General features: G+C 40.6%; 1 protein-coding gene across 2 annotated transcripts in view; it reads right to left on the bottom strand.

Annotated features, from left to right (window-relative positions):
* mtss1 (MTSS I-BAR domain containing 1) overlaps positions 1-23,991 on the bottom strand; it is a 103,251-nt gene that overhangs the window by 63,436 nt on the left and 15,824 nt on the right. For both annotated transcript variants that reach the window (XM_061891948.1, XM_061891955.1), the window contains exons 2-3: positions 12,951-13,012; positions 2,539-2,612 (exon numbers count right to left, since the gene is read on the bottom strand). In XM_061891948.1, coding sequence (XP_061747932.1) covers positions 2,539-2,612; positions 12,951-13,012 — 136 coding nt within the window. The remainder of the gene's footprint in view (positions 1-2,538; positions 2,613-12,950; positions 13,013-23,991) is intronic.

Genomic DNA, 23,991 nt, shown 5'->3' with positions numbered 1-23,991 from the left:
GACATGCACTCCCTGAGAGAGCATGAGGAGGTTGAGGTGGGGGGGGTGGGGGGGGGGGGGGGGGGGGGTAGAGGGTAGCGGGGGGAGTGAAGTGAAGTGAAGTATATTTGTATAGCGCTTTTCTCTAGTGACTCAAAGTGCTTTACATAGTGAACCCCAATATCTAAGTTACATTTAAAGCAGTGTGGGTGGCACTGGGCAGGTGGGTAAAGTGTCTTGCCCAAGGACACAACGGCAGTAACTCGGATGGCGGATGCAGGGCTCGAACCTAGAACCCTCAAGTTGCTGGCACGCCCACTCTACCAACCGAGCTTTAGCGGCCCAATTGTAGCGTCCCGGAAGAGTTAGTGCTGCAAGGGGTTCTGGGTATTTGTTGTGTTGTGGTGCGGATGTTCTCCCGAAATGTGTTTGTCATTCTTGTTTGGTGTGGGTTCACAGTGTGGCGCATGTTTGTAACAGTGTTAAAGTTGTTTATACGGCCACCCTCAGTGTGACCTGTACGGCTGTTGACCAAGTATGACTTGCATTCACTTGTGTATGTGTGCCTTTAAGGTTTATTGGCGCTCTTCTCCCTACATCCGTGTACATAGCGGCTTTTTAAAAATGCATTAATTTTACTTTTTGAAACAGATACCGATAATTTTGAAACCAATACCAATAATTTCCAACATCTCCGTTCGGTGCCACAGGCCTACAATATCATGCACAAAAGTGCACTTTATTTGTTTTAAACTATTGTAGTGGCGTTCTGTACAAAAAGTGCACTTTAAGTTAATGTTGTTTTGATACGTCATCTTAGTGACATCATGCACAAAAGTGCACTAATAGCTTGTTTTAAAATGTCTCTGACAATCTTGCACTTTATGTTTTGGAAATGACTTCAATGTTTGTGCCACTGATTAATAACTGTTTAATAAATACACTTTTGGTCAATTGACTTAGTTGTGATTTCCTTCTCTGCATGAAAGTTTAAAAGTAGCATATATTAATGCAGTATGAAGAAGAATGTTTGAATGTAGACACATAGAATCATCATACTGCTGTGATTATATGCATCAAGTGTTCATTCAAGGCTAAGGCAAAATATAGAGATATATATGATGTATCACGATATGGCCTAAAAATATTGAGATATTGAAAAAAGCCTGTATCGCCCAGCTCTAAGTAGACCAGGGGAGTCAAACTAATCTTGGATCGGGGGCCACATGGAGAAAAATCTACTCCCAAGCGGGCCGGACTGGTAAAATCACGGCACGATAACTTAAAAATAAAGAGAACTTCAGATAGTTTTCATTGTTTAAAAGTAGAACAAGCACATTCTGAAATTCGAAAATCATAATGTTGTTGGGTTTTTATACTTACAAGTTGTGTTCTACCTTCATTTGTCCTTATTTATACTTTCTGAATAAATTATGTGATAATCAAAGAACTCATTGGAGTTCATTTTCAATCGATCCAGATAAAAAAATAACATAAAAATCAAATTACAGGATGTAATTGGATTTTAATTCATTTTCCTCGACTGGTGCACTGACATAATGTGGTTTATTTTTTTTTACATATGTAGCATATTCTACAAAGATACAAACAATTTGCTATTGCGACATCTAGTGGACACATTTAGAACAGCAGTTTCTTTCATTCAAACATTTCGGCTCATTTTTATACTTAAACTCTTCCTACGGGCCGGATAAAACCTGTTCGAGGGCCAGATTTAGCCCGCGGGCCTCACATTTGACAGCCCTGAAGTACACCCATAATAAATTCATAAAAGAAGCAAACTTCTTGAATGTTTTTTGTGAGCAACAAGTATGTGCTCCAATCACTATCACAAAAAAGTAAGACTTGTAGAAATAATTGGAAACTCAAGACAGCCATGACATTATGTTCTTTACAAGTGTATGTAAACTTTTTCACCACGACTGTATTCATCAAATATTTTATATTGATATGATTACATGTCTATTGCAATATTGATATGGTTTTATCCGCCTACATCATAATCCCTATTATCTATCCCCCACAGCTAGGAGATCATCACGCTAATGCCGTCACTGACTTTCTTTGGCAGAATTACGACAAATAAAATCGAGCCCAAGGACAACTCATCCTATTTTGGGGGGAGAGAGCACTTCCTGTCTGTCAATCAACTGCTTCTTCATCTATGACAAGCGTGAACATCCAGGCATGATACAGCATGTCTGCTGCTACCAAGAAAAGGAGCGGCCATGATTCCCTGCCCTGTCATACACCAATCACCAGCAGCTCTTACATAATCGTAGCAACAGTCTTTAATTCCCAGAGAGACTGCAGCTCTGAGCGACCTGTGCTGCTATACATTGTACGCACAGGAAAATTCTGCAGGGCTTCTTCATCCAGAACTCTGGGGCCAGGAACTGGACCTCTAAGAGCAGCAGATGCCCTCACAAAGGGTCAATAGAGAGAAGAACCCTACTGAGGAGGCCAAATGTATGTTGCAACTATTCAAGCTGACAGTAAGGGCGTGGTGTTGGCATCAAACAACAGACAAGTCTTTACCTCTGGCTCCCATCGCCATGTCTGCCACCTTCTGAAAGGCGTCCAGGAAGGCTCCTGTCACCAGGATTGTCGTCCTGAACCAAAGACAGAAAAAAAAAAACAGGTTGAAATCACAAGTTTTAATCCTCAGAAACTTTGGTCTGATTTGTAAAAGATGATTTGTTGTATTTTACGTAACAACCTGTGTAACAAATTAGGGCTGCAACGTATAGTCGACAATAACATTTGTCACCGGCAATTACCGTATTTTCCGGACCATAGGGCGCACATTTGAAACTAGATACCCACATTTAATGCAAAACAACCACTTACCAATCGACGGATCTAAGTTGCTCCAGTGTCACAAGATGCGAAAGTCCTGATGGTTTGGTCCGCACATTTTACCGGCGATGCTAAGGCAGCCATGCTATGGGCCACTTCATTAGGTACACCCGCGCTATGGCCGAATAGCGTCAATAGCTATTAGATAGGAAATGTGCAGTCGGCCTTTAGAGTTTTGACGGAAGGGACGGCGCGAAAGTCTGTTGAAATAAAAAGTGTTTCTCGCCTTCCTCTCTGTCATTTTTTCATAATAATGAACTGGCAGCAGCCAGCGTCATCTCACAAGACCCTCGGCTGCCGTGAATGTCAATCAAGCAAGCTACGGAATTTGCCGTCAATGTTTTTCTTGTAAAGTGTATGGAAGCTGGATGAATTAGATGCCAAAAACCAACCACTTTCATGTGGTATTGTACAGAAAGGACAACTTTTTTTCTCCTCCATTTGAAAATGTGGGCGTCATCATCATTACTGTCTGATTCCAATCAATGCAAGTCATCAGAATCAGGTAATACACCAACTTATATTCTTGTCTTTGTGAAAGAAAGACATCTATATGTGTTACACATGCTTGTATTATCATTAAACACATTTAACTTGTTTACAAAAATGTCTCTTTCATAAACAAATAAATATAAATGATATATATGAATGAGGTAGATCCCCTCGAGTTGGTCAATTGAAAAGTAGCTCGCCTGCAGAAAAAGTGTGGGCACCCCTGGTGTAAATAGTCATGGAAATAAACACATTGAAATGAGGTGTGTCCAAACTTTCGGCCTGTACTGTATGAGAACAATAAAAACAAATGACAGACATACTGTATGTTAACATAAAATCATCTGATAGGTCAGAACAATGTATAAAATGTTTCAGTAAAAACAACTTAAAAACAAGTAAAATGCCCAATAGAAACAGTTTCTCGATTCTTTAAAAGGGTCTGAAATTCCCCCAAAGAGATCAGCTCATAACCTTCTGTAAGTTATTCCGTGACCATGGAGCCGCATATCTGAAAGCTTTCCTTCCAAGGTTTGTGTTGGCTCTAACAACAAACGTGCTAAATATGTTCTGCGACCTTAAGCTGTAGCAAGTGGAATCTCCACATGGAAACACACAAATAAGAGGGAACCAGACCAAGGAATTATTTATTTAAAAAAAACATCCATTGAGAAAACCTGCAAACTGACAAAGATGGACAGTCTGCCTTTGCATATAACCTAAAGTTTGTACAGTGAAGCATAGTTCTTCATAAGAAACAATGTAAATACGAATAATGGGTACCAGTCTCAACAAAAGTCACTATTTTAGTTACCGTAGTTTTCGGACTATAGGTCGCAGTTTTTTTCATAGTTTGGGTGCGACTTATACTCAGGAGCGACTTATGTCTGAAATTATTAACACATTACCGTAAAATATTAAAAAATATTTAGCTCATTCAAGTAAGAGACTAGACGTATAAGATTTAATCGGATTTAGCGATTAGGAGTGACAGATTGTTTGGTAAACGTATAGCATGTTCTATATGTTATACCGTATTTCCTTGAATTGCCGCCGGGTATTTAGTATGCGCCTGCCTAGAATTACTGCCGGGTCAAACTCGAATCGCAAAATAATTAGCGCATGCTTAGCATGACCGCCAGCTCAGGATTAACGCCGGGTCAAACTCGTTTTGCAAAATAATATTTTTATTAGCTCATGTCTAGAATTTCCGCCGGCTCAAACTCGTTTCGCCAAATAATTAGCATATGCCTAGAATTTCCGCCGGGTCAAACTAGTCACGTCACGAGTGACACTTCAGCTGTCATCATTTTCAAAATGGAGGAGGCTGATTTCAATCATTTGAAATCACATAAAGGGAAGAAGATTAAGAGCTATTCAGTAGGATTTAAGGTCCAAGCTATTGCTAAAAAGAACAGTAAGCAGCTATGTTTTATTAATATACCGTAGCTGCGTGTGTCAAATATGAGTCATTAAATGACTCCCGCCTCCTGGTGGTAGAGGGCGCTAGTGATCCTTCTTGTGACTACTCGGCTGCAGAAGAAGTGACAACAAGCAGCAAGAGTGAGCAGCGATCGTTTAGTTTTTCCTCTCGCTTGCACTTTTAACATGGAGGATTACATATCTAAAATAAAACAGTTTTCTACACTGGACTTTCAATCAAAACAGGAGTTAATAAAGGGAAATCTCCATCGAGACAGAGAGACTTTTAAAACTGAAGAAAGATAAGGAAGACTTCTATAAACAAGTTAACGATCGATGCTTTTGATCAGGAGCTGCGCATGGACTTAATTTAAAGAAAAAGTAAGACCATAACGTTTTTTTTATTATATGTGCTTTTCGTGATGGTATCCTTACATCACACTCAAATGTATAAGCGCAGGCCTAAGTTTACCGCATGCCTTGGGTAAGCGCCGGAGTGAGAAGAGGTTTTAAAATAATTAGCGCATGCTTGCCTTTACCGCATGCCTTTGGTAAACGCCGGAGTGAGAGGAGGTTTTAAAATAATTGGCGCCCCGGCGGCAATTCAAGGAAATACGGTATATGTGGCTTGGACATGGTCGATTATTACAATCCCTATTCTTTGTGAAATATGTGATGTGAAATATATTTATATAGCGCTTTTTCTCTAGTGACTCAAAGCGCTTTACATAGTGAAACCCAATATCTAAGTTACATTTAAACCAGTGTGGGTGGCACTGGGAGCAGGTGGGTAAAGTGTCTTGCCCAAGGACACAATGGCAGTGACTAGGATGGCGGAAGCGGGAATCGAACCTGCAACCCTCAAGTTGCTGGCACGGCCACTCTACCAACCGAGCTATGCCGCCCCTTTCTCCCTCGTAAAGCATGCTGACACTTGAACATAAAAAGTGGACCAATGATGCATCGCTTGAATAAGCTCTGCTTCGTCCTGCTCCTTTTCAAGTATAAATGTTCTCCTCTTTCATCTAGTGTGTTAAGCAAGCCCAAAACTAATAATAGAATACTCGATTGGCTCCTGGCAAGGACGGCCACACTCCCTCCCCGTGTCAGCCCTGCTCGCTTCTTTGTTTTGTCTTGCCTTAACTTTCTTGTTGCCTCTTTTTTGCACTGCTCTCCAAATCTAAACAATGGAATTGATCAACTTGCATCTCAACAACAGTTGACAAAATCTCTCGGGTTCAGGGGAACCTGTCTGTTCTGTCGGAGCGGTTGATGCTGGACAGACTACGGACTTTAGAGAGAAGCGGAGTGCCGCGTAACTGGCGACCCTTTCAGTCAGGGATTATTAAGATATCTACCCATTTGCAATCATGATACCAGGACATCTGCAGATTGGAGTAAGCGTTGCCAGCATAGACAAATTGGAAGATGTTGGCAGCCGTTCAAATTACCACAAAGCTGCCACAAATGATTGGAGGATGCGGGCAGAACTGTGGATGCTCACTTTCGGGATTTTGGACAACATCGGACCGTCTGCCCTGCAGGATGAATTTGAGGACCAGAATTAAGACAATTAAGAGTCAAAAACTTAAAAAAATGTTATCGCTCTCTAACAAACATTCTAGTTTTGATTGTTTTCCCTGGCTACGACTTGGCAAAGTCGCCGCTTCAAGTTTCCCTTTAAGAATAGTGGAATGAAATGCCCTCCCGGTAACAGTTCGAGATGCTACCTCAGTAGAAGCATTTAAGTCTCACCTTAAAACTCATCTGTATACTCTAGCCTTTAAATAGACCTCCTTTTTAGACCAGTTGATCTGCCACTTCTTTTATTTTTTTTATTTTTAGGTTTTACTACTTATGTATAAAATACTACACGGTCTAGCTCCATCCTATTTTGCCGATTGTGTTGTACCATATGTCCCGGCAATAAATCTGCGTTCAAAAAACTCCGGCTTGTTAGTCAATCAATCAATCAATGTTTATTTATATAGCCCCAAATCACAAATGTCTCAAAGGACTGCACAAATCATTACGACTACAACATCCTCGGAAGAACCCACAAAAGGGCAAGGAAAACTCACACCCAGTAGGCAGGGAGAATTCACATCCAGTGGGACGCCAGTGACAATGCTGACTATGAGAAATCTTGGAGAGGACCTCTAGGGGACCGAAAGCAATGGATGTCGAGCGGGTCTAACATGATATTGTGAAAGTTCAATCCATAGTGGCTCCAACACAGCCTCGCGAGAGTTCAGTTCAAGCGGATCCAAGACAGCAGCGAGAGTCCCGTCCACAGGAAACCATCTCAAGCGGAGGCGGATAAGCAGCGTAGAGATGTCCCCAACCGATACAGGCGAGCGGTCCATCCTGGGTCCCGACGAGCGGTCCATCCTGGGTCTCGACTCTGGACAGCCAGTACTTCATCCATTAGTGATTCCTAAAGCCCAAAAAAAGTCTGCGGGCTATAGAGCGTTTTTCCGTTCGGGCTCCAGTACTCTGGAATGCCCTCCCGGTAACAGTTCGAGATGCTACCTCAGTAGAAGCATTTAAGTCTCACCTTAAAACTCATCTGTATACTCAAGCCTTTAAATAGACCTCCTTTTTAGACCAGTTGATCTGCCACTTCTTTTCTTTTTTCCCCTATGTCCCCCCATCCCTTGTGGAAGGGGTCCGGTCCGATGACCATGGATGAAGTACTGGCTGTCCAGAGTCGGGACCCAGGATGGACCGCTCGCCTGTGTATCGGTTGGGGACATCTATACGCTGCTGATCCGCCTCCGCTTGAGATGGTTTCCTGTGGAAGGGACTCTCGCTGCTGTCTTGGATCCGCTTGAACTGAACTCTCGCGGCTGTGTTGGAGCCACTATGGATTGAACTTTCACAGTATCATGTTAGACCCGCTCGACATCCATTGCTTTCGGTCCCCTAGAGGGGGGGGGGTTGCCCACATCTGAGGTCCTCTCCAAGGTTTCTCATAGTCAGCATTGTCACTGGCGTCCCACTGGATGTGAATTCTCCCTGCCCACTGGGTGTGAGTTTTCCTTACCCTTTTGTGGGTTCTTCCGAGGATGTTGTAGTCGTAATGATTTGTGCAGTCCTTTGAGACATTTGTGATTTGGGGCTATATAAATAAACATTGATTGATTGAACAGTGTAGCAAAGACAAGAACTCCTTCCTGTCAACACATGGAAAGATAAACTCTGTTCCTTTGACACCGCTTGCAGACCGACTCTAAGGCCTATACAGACTTAACACACACACCATGAACCATGGGTACATGTGCACGCATACCCCCTACCCACACTTCACTCCACGTGGTACGACAAACAATGCAGCGGCGCCCCTAGAGGCCGGCAGCTTCACTCCACTCCTGTTGCAAGTCTCGTGGTTTCTGCATAAAATGTTTGCGTGTGCTTTTGGGCTACCAACATTTTTTTCTCTGCCCCAGTCCATACCCAGTCTGAGTTCTATTCTTTTTTTAATCATCCTTCCCCACCATCTACCTTTTTCCCACCTTTTACGGGGCGCAGTAAGTGGCAACCCATCACCATTCCTGTTCTGTCTCTTGTACAATGTTTGTCTGCTTGTGGTGAAAATGAAATGTCCTTGTACTTGTGCAATGACTATAAAGAGCATACCATACTGCATTACATTTGCAAACATGCTTCTGTAACAAGGAAAAAGTACACGCGAGCGACTGTAACACAGCGGCAGGACAATCACAGAAAGTCGCACGAGACATAAACACACCCCGCCAACAATCCAACTTCCCCACCCCCAAACCCAACTATGTCTGCCTCTGAAGCAGTTATTGGACACCTGACTGGTAAAAGCCACATGAGAGACCGGTGGCCCTCAAAGGCCAGCTCAGCAGTGCAACTGGAAACCCTCTGAAGCCACATCATTATCATCATCAATGGAACTATTGTCTGACTTTGTTGTCTGTGTATGAGTGAGTGTGTGATTGTGTGTCCATGTATGTGTGAATGTGTGTGTGCAACAGCATACACAAATGCACGCCCATTAGTCTTGTAAACTAAGCCAAGTAGATCAGATGACACAGAGTGTGTGTAGTCAGTTTTTATGTTGTTGCAACAAGGACACCAAGAGTTTTGTATGATTATTTTACTGTAGCAGTTGGACTATAGCGATCTAACCTGTTTGGGATGGGTTATTTCAATGGATATTTAAAGCTATTCCATTGTAAAAACAAATGTTTGTTTCCTTCTCTCTGAAGGCGCCAACAATCTGTCAATGTTTCATAATTAATAATTAATTAGAGGCTTCTGCTCGTTCAACATTTAGTATTGCGACCAAGCCCCTTGACATCTGACCTTGTGGTCAAAGCACTGAAGCCCAAAAAAACAGATACGGCATTGTTGATATTTGAAGAACTTCTGTCAATAACTACGTTTTGTTCTGCAAAAAAAAAAGATTTTTGCAATTCCGATTTTCTTGAGTATATATATATATATATATATATATATATATATATGTATATATATATTAGGGCTGGGCAACGATTAAAAATTTTAATCAAAGTTAATCGCACTATTTCTCCGATTAATCGCGATTAACTGCATTGTATACGCAAAGCCCAATAATGAATTCAAAAGTAGTGTGTAGTGCACCTTTATTGGAATATTCTCCCACATGAACAAAAGCGCCAAAACATTTGTTGTGCAAACACAATTTAAATCATCCATCCATCCATCCATCCATTTTCTACCGCTTATTCCCTTTCGGGGTGGCGGGGGGCTTTGGCGCCTATCTCAGCTACATTCGGGCGGAAGGCAGGGTACACCCTGGACAAGTCGCCACCTCATCGCAGGGCCAACACAGATAGACAGACAACATTCACACTCACATTCACACACTAGGGCCAATTTAGTGTTGCCAATCAACCTATCCCCAGGTGCATGTCTTTGGAAGTGGGAGGAAGCCGGAGTACCCGGAGTGAACCCACGCATTCACGGGGAGAACATGCAAACTCCACACAAAAAGATCCCGAGCCTGGATTTGAACCCAGGACTGCAGGAACTTCGTATTGTGAGGCAGACGCACTAACCCCTCTGCCACCGTGAAGAAATTTAAATCAGTCCTTGTTAAACAGTAGCAGTTAAATAGCATATTTTATGAAAATCAACTCAAAAAATGTAAATACAAACATTTAAGCTTATTGCCACTGCCAGGGTATTTAAGTTATCCTGTTTGTTATGGAAAATAAATATAATCTACATACAAATCTCTGAGCCACAATCATAACATCTGAACAGGCAATTTCTGAGGTAACAGCAGAAACATTTTTTTTATCAGGGATCTTATGTTTAAAAAAACTATATTATAGGTAGTGGGCTGTTTTAGGGAATTTTTGATCAAATTATCCGTAGTAGCAATATTAATAATGTTGTGTTTATTCTGCGTAGTGCACTTAAAATAATTATGACCATATCTAGGAATTGATATGATGGGAATTTTCCGATTGTTTGCTTGGTGCTTTGATAAACTGAAGGCATCATATACATGGTACTATATTGTGATGTTATGAGCCAGGGAATAAAAGAACTACCCTACCCAGCATGCACCAGGAGTGACGGGCATGCGCGGTAGCCCGGTATAGGTTGTGTCGCCATGACGGCATCTTGTATGTTGTGATATGCACGCTCTGAAAGCAAACGTTAAGAACTCAGCCAACACTCCTGGTCTGCATTATTCATAAATAGACAGACAACACATATACTCCGCTGCTTCACAGGCCGCTGGATGTAGCCGGCAAAGTATTCCCATGCTAGCTAGCCGCTCTAGCAAGCACGCCTCATTCAGTCCAAAACGGCCCGATCTATCCACATCCAGAATTGTCTGGCGGTCGTAAGTGATCCCGGAGTGACCACGCTGTAAGCCAGCCAGGAAATTTGCAGAATTGTCCGGTATTTTTGCCAAATGTTCCATCTTTACCAAAAGCCCCTCGACGCCGAAGCCAATCCGGGCATCGCCATCTTGTTACGTAAAGGCGTTAACAATATAAAAGCATGTAAACAACATACGCAAATGCGCGTTAAAATAATTGTCGGCGTTAATAGATTGATGAGTTGACTCATAATTAACGCATTCATTTGCCCACCCCTAATATATATATATATATATATCGGGACAAGTGGTAGAAAAATGGATGGATGGATATATTATACACACACACAAACACACACGTACGTGTATATACACATACATAAATACCAAAGACTATAAAAATGGGAGCCATTACCTCCCTGCTTGGCACTTAGCATCAAGACTTAGAATTGGGGGTTAAATCAATAAAAATGATTCCCGTGCGCGGCCGCCACAGCTGCTCACTGCTCCCCTCACCTCCCAGGGGGTGATCAAGGGTGATGGGTTGAATGCAGAGAATAATATCGCCACACCTAGTGTGTGTGACAATCATTGGTACTTTAACGTAAAATACATAAATACATATACATTTACACACATATATACATACATATATAGATATGTCTTTCATAATGACTGAATGATAGGCAAAATTCCCAAAAAAGTGCAGTACCCCTTTAACAACGGTATTAATGCTCCTGGACTCGTGTTTAACTCGTGTTTTCTGGAGATATTCACTCTTTCTGTTGTCTTTTGCATTTGGTAACATAGTTTTGGTGTGTCAGCGCAGCAGGGGTTGCCTCATTAGAGTCCACTTGCAGGCTTACTAAGACCCATGCTCGGACGAGGACCAGCTTGTTAAGGAAAAAGTTTATAAATAATTGTCATTTATACATTTTGCAAGCTGCAGGGTGCCCCAGTCAGCTTTATGTTCTTCTACAGCAGGGGTCAGCAACCTTTTTGAAACGAAGAGCTACTTTTTGGTTACTGATTAATAATGCGAAGGGCTACCAGTTTGATGCACACTTAAATAAATTGCCAGAAATATCCAATTGTTCTTAATTTACCTTTAATAAATAAATATACATATATATATAAAGAAAATGGGTATTTCTGTCCGTCATTCCGTCGTAATTTTTTTTTCCTTTCACGGAAGGTTTTTTGTAGAGAATAAATGATGAAAAAACACTTAATTGAACGGTTTAAAAGAGGAGAAAACAGGAAAAAATATGAAAATTAAATTTTGAAACATAATTTATCTTCAATTTCGTCTCTTTAAAATTCAAAATTCAACTGAAAAAAGAAGACAAAAAGGAGCTAATTCGAATCTTTTTGAAAAAATCATTATTAATTTTTCCTGATTAAGATTGATTTTAGAATTTTGATGACATGTTTTAAATAGGTTAAAATCCAATCTGCACTTTGTTAGAATATATAACAAATTGGACCAAGCTATATTTCTAACAAAGACAAATCATTATTTCTTCTACATTTTCCAGGACAAAAATTTAAAAAAAAATTCATAAGACTTTGAAATAAGATTTAAATTTGATTCTTCAGATTTTCTAGATTTGCCAGAATATTTTTTTTGAATTTTAATCATAATAAGTTTGAAGAATTATTTCACAAATATTCTTCTTCAAAAAAACATAAGCTAAAATGAATTCAATTAAACTGTATTTATTATTCCTTACAATAAAAATATATATATATTTGAAAATTGATTTAAATTGTTAGGATAGAAGAGGAAGGAATTTAAAAAGGTAAAAAGTTATATGTGTTTAAAAATCCTAAAATATTTTTAAGGTTGTATTTTTTCTCTAAAATTGTCTTTCTGAAAGTTATAAGAAGCAAAGTAAAAAAATAAATGAATTTATTTGAACAAGTGAAGACCAAGTCTTTAAAATATTTTCTTGGATTTTCAAATTCTATTTGAGTTTTGTCTCTCTTAGAATTAAAAATGTCGAGCAAAGCGAGACCAGCTTGCTAGTAAATAAATACAATTTAAAAATTAGAGGCAGCTCACTGGTAAGTGCTGCTATTTGAGCTATTTTTAGAACAGGCCAGCGGGCGACTCATCTGGTCCTTACGGGCACCGCGTTGGTGACCCCTGTTCTACAGCAATAGTGCAATGTGCCTTTAATTTGGTCTACATTGTCTGTCACCCCATTGTGATTTTGAGTTGGAATGTGTGTGTGTGTGTGTGTGTGTGTGTGTGTGTGTGTGTGTGTGTGTGTGTGTGTGTGTGTGTGTGTGTGTGTGTGTGTGTGTGTGTGTCCAATCGCCTTACCTGAGCTGCGACTGAAGTTTGACTCCTTTGGAGACAAAGTCCTCCCACGTGGGATAACTGGCCTGCAGAAACACAAACATCAGCGTTGTTTACATTCAGAAATCAGACAGATTATAATCTGCAACTATACATTTACATGTCCTGCTGTTTCAATGCAGATATTAGATATCATTTGCACAACCTGGATTTTGGATGTCACAGTAATGTTGTAAGAAGGTATGACTGACTATTTTAATTGAAGTCCTACAGATTACATCGATGTTGATCTGATGTTATAATCAGAGGTGGGTAGTAACGCGCTACATTTACTCCGTTACATCTACTTGAGTAACTTTTGGGATAAATTGTACTTCTAAGAGTAGTTTTTATGCAACATACTTTTACTTTTACTTGAGTATATTTATAGAGAAGAAACGCTACTTTTACTCCGCTCCATTTATCTGCAATCAATCTACTTTTTTTTTATCGATCTGTTAATGCACGCTTTGTTTGTTTTGATTTTGTCAGACACGCATTCAAAGTAGGAACTACGCATGCCCGCGTTTCACCAATCACATGCAGTCACTGGTGACGTTGGACCAATCAAACAGAGCCAGGTGGTCACGTGACCGTCACACGTAGAACCCGACATGTTGAAAAACTTATTGGGGTGTTACCATTTAGTGGTCAACTGTACGGAATATGTACTGTACTGTGCAATCTACTAATAAAAGTTTCAATCTATCAACCAATCAATCAAAAGTGTAAAGGAAAAGACACTTTATTTCAACCGTACTCCCCGTCAAAAGCCTAAAGACTGATCGCACAGTTCCTGTCTTCACAATAAAAGCGCCGCTCCATCGCGCCTGCGCTAACAAAATAAGAGTCTCCGAAAGCCAGAGCAAACAAGCTAGCAAGCTACGGAGTTTGCCGCCAATGTATTTCTTGTAAAGTGTATAAAAACCAATATGGAAGCTGGACAAATAAGATGCCAAAAACCAACGACTTTCATGTGATATTAGACAGGAAGGAGGAACTTTTTTTCTCCTCCATTTGAAAACCAGGAAGTTATCAGCACAACTGTCTGATTCCAATCAATGCAAGTCATCAGAATCAGGTAATACACCAACTTATATTTTTGTCTTCATTAAAGATAGGAATCTATATGTTAAACATGCATGTATATTCATTAAAACACCTTTGACATGTGAACAAAAACGGCAAAATAAATAAATATAAATTATATACTGTATATATAAAGGTATGTGAATATATATGATATGTGTGTATGTATATATGAGGTAGATCACCTCGACTTGGTCATTTATTAAGTAATTGATTAATGTTGACAAACTTATTGGGGTGTTACCATTTAGTGGTCAATTGTACGGAATATGTACTGTACTGTGCAATCTACTAATACAAGTATCAATCAATCAATCAATCAATCAATCAATCAATGCCTACTGAGCCTATGGTGCTGTTATTGTGGCTCAATTTGCCTTAATTTTTTTTTTTTTTTATGTATTATTATTTAATATATAAACATTTTTTAGTTGCTTAAGAGATATTCCTGGCTCTGAATTTGCTCATTGCTATTTTTATGTTTTTGTGCATTATTTGTTGCCGTAATCATTAAACGAACAGGTTACTCGTCAGTTACTCAGTACTTGAGTAGTTTTTTCACAACATACTTTTTACTTTTACTCAAGCAAATATTTGGGTGACTACTTCTTACTTTTGAGTAATAAATCTCTAAAGTAACAGTACTCTTACTTGAGTACAATTTCTGGCTTCTCTACCCACCTCTGGTTATAATGCCATCAGGGGGAAAAAAGAGCATATGACATGGTTGATGATGAAAAAAAAAAAAAATGTTTTACAAGCGTCCCGATTGCATGTGGAGAGGCTGAGCGTGAGAAGAATTGTGCTTCGGGGTATTAGAGCTGCAGCCAGAGAGGATTAATCGAATAAATGGGGTGGGGGGGTTGTAATGTAGCCTAAAACTTTCGTCAACACATGATTTTGATGAACAGTTAAGTCAGAGCGTTTAATATTACTCCGTGCATCAACTAATGTCTTCCAAAAGCAACAATAATCTCTTTGCATAAAAGGCTATTGAAGTGTTTTCATGATATAGGAAAGGAAAGCAGGTTTTGAACAGGAAGAGAGACCGTAATGGTCCAGAGCGCTGGAAGTTGTCCTGGTACGTAACGCTCCCTTCAGAGTCTCACAGCGGTTGATTGATGATGTAATCCCAGGCTGCTTTGCACTGCAGGCTGCAATACCGGCGGCTGTTTGGCCAGAACTCTGAGCCCAGGTCTTGGATAAGTCTACTCTCAGACCGGGTTGCCTCATCTGACTACCGGGCCTGCTGCGGGTCAGTTGGCAGACTTAACCTTTATCGCTGAACTGTTAGCCTCTTGGCTACAAACCGCTAAATGTGACACCTTGCTCTTTGGCTAGCCAGGCGTGCTCGCAAAAAGAATGCAAGTTTTGGTCAATGCTAAAAACGGTTGGCAACCTTTTTGTGTCAGATCCTGAAATTTGACTTTGTTGGAGGACTTAGTTCCAACAACTTTGCTTGGTTTATGGAGGCATCCAAAGGCTTTAAAATTATATCAGAAAAACAAGGTTGAGAAATTCCCAAGATAAGGACACAGTTTTTAAGTACAGGCCAAAAGTTCGGACACATTCTCAATCAACTCACTATTTACATTGTAGATTGTCACTGAAGGCATCAAAACTATAAAAGAACACATGAGAAGTTGTGGCTTGTGCAGCCCTTTGAGATATTTGGGATTTAGGGCTATATAAATTAACTTTGATTGATTGAACTTTGAGTTGTGTACTTAACAAAAAAAAGGTGACATAACTGAAAACAGGTTTTATTTTCTAGTTTCTTCAAAATAGCCACCCTTTGCACACTCTTGGCATTCTCTCGATGAACTTCAACAGGTAGTCACCTGAAATGTTGTTCACTTCACAGGTGTCATAGATTTGATGACTTCAGTGACAATCTACAATGTAAATAGTCGTAAAATTAGAGAAAACTCATTGAATGAGGTGTGTCCAAACTTCTGGCCCGTACTGTAGTTTAGAAAGAAAGCTAACAGCTATCAGCTGATGCTAATGCTGAGCAAAGATCACAAGAATTATTACTGTACCATTATCGTGCACCAAAGTTTGACTTTAAATGACACAGACTCGGCACCAGCTTCGATTACCGAAGAATGAGATTTATTTGCCTCAGGTTCCTTGCTACTTCTCACCTAACGTTCACATTCTACCAGGGTTCGCTGCAAACGCCAGGAATGTAACATCCATTTGCAGACGACCCAGCCATGTGATGAGACTGCAGTCTTGGACTGTCACCAGCATGCATTATGCAGTATTCACAAATATCCATGCAAAGATACTGAAAATCAGTGATATGCCACCAACAGTCTGGATGGTATGAGGTCTAAGTTATTGTGTAAAACATTTAACAATCAACCATACTTGGTAAAACTCTAGTTATACACTCAAAAAAACCTAAATTCTACTGTTAAACTCCGGTCCTGTAGATTGCAGTTATCTGGGATATTCTACTGCATGGATGTCAAACTCTGGCCCGCGGGCCAATGTTGGCCCGCCGTTTAATTTCATTTAGGCCCTTGAGGCAATATCAAATTAACATTAGAGCTGGCCCGCCGGTAACACCACATTCACCGCTAATACTCATACTTGCCAACCCTCCCGATTTTCCCGGGAGACTCCCGAAGTTTAGTGCCCTTCCCGAAAATCTCCCTGGGCAACCATTCTCCCGATTTCCACCCGGACAACAATATTGGGAGCGTGCCTTAAAGGCACTGTCCTCTACAACATGCAGTCACGTCCTTTTTTCCGCCATATAAACAGCGTGCTGGCCAAGTCACATAATATATGCGGCTTTCACACACACATACTTGGTCAACAGCCATACAGGTCACACTGAGGGTGGCCGTATAAACAACTTTAACATTGTTACAAATATGTGCCACACTGTGAACCCACACCAAACAAGAATGACAAAACACATTTCGGGAAAACACCCGCACCGTAACACAACATAAACACAACAGAACAGAATCCCTTGCAGCACTAACTCTACCGGAACGCTACAATATACACCCCCCGCTACCAACAAACCCCGCCCACCTCATTGTTATTTTATTTTTGAATTTTTTAGCCTGTGGAAAAAGCTAATGTTGATATTTACCTCAGAAAGCTGCAAATAGAAAAGAGGCAATAGTTTTTTTTTTATTAAATTTTATTTAATATACCACTGATGTTCTTTGTTTGTTTTTTGAAAGTTGATTTTGCACTATTATGTTGTTTAGGCTCTGCCTGTTTCATGGGAGGAAGCCCGAGTACCCGGAGGGAGCCCACGCAGTCACGGGGAGAACATGCAAACTCCACACAGAAAGATCCCGAGCCCGGGATTGAACCCAGGATTACTCAGGACCTTCGTATTGTGAGGCAGATGCACTAACCCCTGTTCCACCGTGCTGCCCTATTTAAGCCTTACTTGTTCAATATTCATTGCAAAACTTGTTTGGGTCCCTATTAAAAGGTTAATTTGTTCAACCTTGGCCCGCGGCTTTGTTCATTTTTAAATTTTGGCCCACTCTGTATTTGAGTTTGACACTCCTGTTCTACCGGGTGTGACTCGGATGGTAGTCCAGAAACTTAAGTTCCTAGTACGAATCAAGCTTTTGCCATCCAAGACACTGTGGTTGTGAGAAGACACTTCACCCACCTTGCCACCCACACTGGTGTATAAATGGCAAGGAAGTAACCGTATTGTAGATAGCGCGGTATTTCGGTTTCAATGTCTTCACAACAATACCGTGACGCCTGACGGTATTAAATAAAAACTTTTAAACTTCACAATTTAGTAGTGTCTTTATGTTAAATCTAAAAAATATATTTTTTATTTATAGACAGCTGGTCTAAATGTAGGGTCCATAAATGCATAACCTTGAACATAAAGTAATATGTCCATCCATTTTCTACCGTCTTACTGAAATTAAACAATGGATGTCCGCTAATTTTTTGCAACTTAACGCCAAAAAAACGGAAATGCTGATTATCGGTCCTGCTAGACACCAACCTCTAGTTAATAATACAACTTTAACATTTGACAACCAAAAAATAAAACAAGGTGACTCGGTAAAGAATCTGGGTATTATCTTCCACCCAACTCTCTCCTTTGAGTCACACATTAAAAGCGTTACTAAAACGGCCTTCTTTCATCTCCGTAATATCGTTAAAATTCGCTCCATTTTGTCCACTAAAGACGCTGAGATCATTATTCATGCGTTTGTTACGTCTCGTCTCGATTACTGTAACGTATTATTTTCGGGTCTCCCCATGTCTAGCATTAAAAGATTACAGTTGGTACAAAATGCGGCTGCTAGACTTTTGACAAGAACAAGAAAGTTTGATCATATTACGCCTGTACTGTATATACCTATACATACATATATACATACATATATACCTATACTGTATATACCTTTATATACATAAATACATACATACATATATACCTATACTGTATATACCTTTATATACATATATACATATATGCCTATACTGTGTATATACATTTATATACATAAATACATACATACATATATACCTATACTGTATATACCTTTATATACATATATACATACATATATACCTATACTGGCTCACCTGCACTGGCTTCCTGTGCACTTAAGATGTGACTTTAAGGTTTTACTACTTACGTATAAAATACTACACGGTCTAGCTCCATCCTATCTTGCCGATTGTATTGTACCATATGTCCCGGCAAGAAATCTGCGTTCAAAAGACTCCGCCTTATTAGTGATTCCTAGAGCCCAAAAAAAGTCTGCGGGCTATAGAGCGTTTTCCGTTCGGGCTCCAGTACTCTGGAATGCCCTCCCGGTAACAGTTCGAGATGCTACCTCAGTAGAAGCATTTAAGTCTCACCTTAAAACTCATCTGTATACTCTAGCCTTTAAATAGACCTCCTTTTTAGACCAGTTGATCTGCCGCTTCTTTTCTTTTTTCTCCTATGTCCCCCCTCCCTTGTGGAGGGGGTCCGGTCCGATGACCACGGATGAAGTACTGGCTGTCCAGAGTCGAGACCCAGGATGGACCGCTCGTCGGGACCCAGGATGGACCGCTCGCCTGTGTATCAGTTGGGGACATCTCTACGCTGCTGATCCGCCTCCGCTTGGGATGGTTTCCAGTGGACGGGACTCTCGCTGCTGTCTTGGATCCGCTTTGAACTGAACTCTCGCGGCTGTGTTGGAGTCACTATGGATTGAACTTTCACAGTATCATGTTAGACCCGCTCCACATCCATTGCTTTCGGTCCCCTAGAGGGGGGGGGGGTTGCCCACATCTGAGGTCCTCTCCAAGGTTTTGCATAGTCAGCATTGTCACTGGCGTCCCACTGGATGTGAATTATCCCTGCCCGCTGGGTGTGAGTTTTCCTTGCCCTTTTGTGGGTTCTTCCGAGGATGTTGTAGTCGTAATGATTTGTGCAGTCCTTTGAGACATTTGTGATTTGGGGCTATATAAATAAACATTGATTGATTGATTTCCTTCAGGGTCACGGGGGGCACTGGAGCCTATCTCAGCGAGTGGAAGGTGGTGTACACCCTGGACTAGGGCCAATTTAGTGTTGCCAACCAACCTATCCCCAGGTGCATGTCTTTGGAAGTGTGAGGAAGCCGGAGTACCCGGAGGGAACCCACGCATTCACGGGGAGAACATGCAAACTCCACACAGAAAGATCCAGAGCGCAGGATAGAACCCAGGACCTTCGTATTGTGAGGCAGACGCACCAACCCCTCTTCCACTGTGATGCCCCACAGTTAGTCGTTCATTATAAAGTATCTTATCTTTTGTGTGTTTAGAATTGCTCTTTAACCAAGCAAAAATCTGTTATCTGATTATTCGATCAATCAAGAACATTTCTAGAGGAATATTCGATGACTGGAATATTCGATAGTAGGCTAGCTACCATTAAGGGTGCCAGAAAAAATAGTTTCATATCTGAATTGCGATTATTTTCGATTATAGTTCTGAATAGGGCTGGGCGATATATCGTGGGTTTGTCTCTGTGCGATATAGAAAATGACTATATCGTAATATTCAAGTATACGTTCTCACGCAGTTGTTTATAGCTGCGGGCTTTACACTACAGGCTCTTGTGTCTTCTTCTCAGAGTGTAAGCACAGGTTCTTACATACGTCACATACTGTCATGTCATAAGTCACATACGTATACGCCCTCGCCCGGTAGAGAGGCAGCAGCGTGGCTAACGTTAGCCGTGATGCTAGCGGAGTGCTGCGAAGGTGCGAATCTGGTAACAAATGAAGGAAGAATTAATTCCTAACAAAAACAGCAGGGGGTCCATCGTCTGGCGGTGGTTTGGCTTCAAGCAGGAATATGTAGAACAACTTTAATTTGTCAAGTGTGGGGCACAAGTGTTGCTACCAAAAGTAGCATTATTGCTAATATGTAGCATCATTTGAAAAGTCACCTGCTAACAACTTTAATAAATACAGTTTTGGTAAATGGATTTAGTTGTGATTTCCTTCTCTGCATGAAAATTTTTTTTTTTAAGTAGACACATAGAATCATCATCCTGCTGTGATTATATGTATCAAGTGTTCATTCAAGGCTAAGGCAAAATATCGAGATATATATTGTATATCGCGATATGGCCTAAAAATATTGCAATATCTAAAAAAGGCCATATCGCCCAGCCCTAGTTCTGAATCAATTAAACATTTTCAAGATAACACAAATGTAAATACGTTTTTTTTTCCCCATAGTGCACGTATTCAGTACAGGTCACCTTCTCATTCAATGAGTTTTCTTTATTTTCATGACTTTTACGTTGTAGATTGTCACCTCAAAACTATGAATGAACACGTGGAGTTATTTAACAAAGTAAGGTGAAAGAACTGAAAACATGTTTTATATCCTAGTTTCTTCAAAATAGCCACCCTTCGCTCTGATTATTGCTTTGCACATTCTTGGCATTCTCTCCATGACTTTTAAGAGGTAGTCATCTGAAATGGTTTTCACTTCCCAGGTGTTATAGTTTTGATGCCTTCACTGACAATTTACTATGTAAAAATAGTCATGAAAGTAAAGAAAACACATTGAAATGAGAAGGTGCGTCACACATCAGTAGCCAAGAGAAGTTTTTGTAACCGGTAACCTGAAAATGTTTCCTTATAATGGATTGACCCAATGATACTGTGTTGAATGGAGTCGTCACTTCAAGGATGGGAATCAAATTGAATTAAGAGCTGATGGCTAAATTAGAGCCACTGAATTTGTGTACGCTTTATAATCTGACTAATCGTTACAATAGTCGATGACAAGTCGATTATCAGAACAAGTCGTTAGTTGCAGCCCTATTTAGCAATGCACGTCTCGTATACAAATGAGTTGCAACAAACCAACGGTCGCCACAGCTTTGATTCGATCAAACAAATCAAGGTCAGAGTGGAAAAACCAGGTTGAACTGATAATTAGGAAACTCTCAATCCCGATGGCACCGCGTCTCTGCGGACGAGTCCTGGTTTTTCAAGTCAAAGTCACATGGTCCTCACGGAGGATGAAATTTGTTCCACTTTGTGGCTTCTGATGATTTAGTTGTTTGTTCGGCCATGATGATTATGAACCACAAACTATACATTATTTTATACATTATTTGCCGATTGTATTGTACCATATGTCCCGGCAAGAAATCTGCGTTCAAAAGACTCAGGCTTATTAGTGATTCCTAGAGCCCAAAAAAAGTCTGCGGGCTATAGAGCGTTTTCCGTTCGGGCTCCAGTACTCTGGAATGCCCTCCCGGTAACAGTTCGAGATGCTACCTCAGTAGAAGCATTTAAGTCTCACCTTAAAACTCATCTGTATACTCTAGCCTTTAAATAGACCTCCTTTTTAGACCAGTTGATCTGCCGCTTCTTTTCTTTTTTCTCCTATGTCCCCCCCTCCCTTGTGGAGGGGGTCCGGTCCGATGACCATGGATGAAGTACTAGCTGTCCAGAGTCGAGACCCAGGATGGACCACTCGTCGGGACCCAGGATGGACCACTCGTCGGGACCCAGGATGGACCGCTCGCCTGTGTATCGGTTGGGGACATCTCTACGCTGCTGATCCGCCTCCGCTTGAGATGGTTTCCTGTGAACGGGACTCGCTGCTGTCTTGGATCCGCTTTGAACTGAACTCTCGCGGCTGTGTTGGATCCACTATGGATTGAACTTTCACAGTATCATGTTAGACCCGCTCGACATCTATTGCTTTCGGTCCCCTGGGGGGGGGGGGGGGGGGTTGCCCACATCTGAGGTCCTCTCCAAGGTTTCTCATAGTCAGCATTGTCACTGGCGTCCCACTGGATGTGAATTCTCCCTGCCCACTGGGTGTGAGTTTTCCTTGCCCTTTTGTGGGTTCTTCCGAGGATGTCGTAGTCGTAATGATTTGTGCAGTCCTTTGAGACATTTGTGATTTGGGGCTATATAAATAAACATTGATTGATTGATTGATTTAAAATTTAAGTATTCGGTTGTACAATTGATTGAATCTTGACTGAAACAAGAGGCTTGCAACGGCGCCAGATGGCGGTTCCAATTGTTATGTGTGAAGCCTCGACAGTAACACATGAATCATTTATTAACTGCACTGCCCTTGGCAAGAAAGTCATTTAATACTCAAGTATTTACTTAGCATCTCAATACCGGACCATGCCTGCATTTAGTTCTTTGCACGGGGCTGGAGTCTACAGTGTACCAGCTAAATTAGGAGAAATGGTGGACTACACCCTGGACTAGTCACCAGTCTGCTATGTGATTCATTACACTCCCAGTAACAGCCGCAATGGATTGATAATGCTAGCCAGCTATAAAACCAGGTGCAGCTACTCAGCTAAAAACTAAGGACATCATTTGTAGAAATGGCCAAAAGACACTTCTACACTGAACAGCGAGTAGATGCTGCACAACTACTTCAAAGGCCACTAAAATCTGCAAGTCTTTAAGCGGAACTGTGTGAATGAGTGTGAGCCACACCCTCCCCTGAGCATCACTCATCCATGCCACTACCTGTTGACTCATACCCGTCTATCTCTCCACGTGTACTCCTGATTGTAATAAGGCTCTCTATGAACACTTATTTTAAGTCATCGTCCTACAGTGGTCAACTTACCGTAATTGTACTCCAAAAATTAAACATGAGCTACATCTGAATGAATGGCCTTTGCATTAGTTTTAGGGATGTGACGATCGGTCACTAATCAGTATCGGCCTACTTCAACGAAAAAGTGCAAGATTTTATGAAACGACGGTAAAAGAATGCAGCTCCCAGAGTCAAAGAATGCATTCATTTACAGTGATCACTTTGTTAAGCTTTGTTTGATATACTTTTAACATTTACTAGTCCACATTTAAGTATTATTTTGATTTTATTAGTATTTCTTAAACACGATTGATACGAGTGTTTCAAAAAGCACCAACTTGGCGAAGTCTAGATAAAAGAAAAATGTGAGCAAAACCTAACTTTTTATCAAAGGCAACAACCATAAATTAATCTTTCAGCACTTACACATTGTTGGCATCTATGGTCATATTTTGAAAAACAATCAAACTAATCTTTCAGCACATACGCAATGTTGACAACTATAGTTAAATTTTTATAATCATAAATGAATTTTTCAGCACATACACAATGTAGGCATCTAAAGTTATATTTTGCTAAATAATCATAAATTAATCTTTCAGCACTTACACAATGTTTACATCTTCAGTTATATTTTGATAAACAATCAGAAATGAATCAGCACGTACACAATGTTGACATCTATAGTTATATTTTGATAAACAAGCATAAATTAATCTTTCAGCACGTACACAATGTTGACAACTATAGTTATATTTTGAAAAATGGGTTGTACTTTTATAGCGCTATTCTACCTTCAAGGTACTCAAAGCGCTTTGACACTAATTCCACATTTACCCAATCA

Source organism: Nerophis ophidion, linkage group LG02 (assembly GCF_033978795.1).
Source record: "Nerophis ophidion isolate RoL-2023_Sa linkage group LG02, RoL_Noph_v1.0, whole genome shotgun sequence".
In the NCBI taxonomy this organism is placed as follows: Eukaryota; Metazoa; Chordata; class Actinopteri; order Syngnathiformes; family Syngnathidae; genus Nerophis; species Nerophis ophidion.
This window is presented reverse-complemented; position numbering and strand designations above follow the sequence as displayed.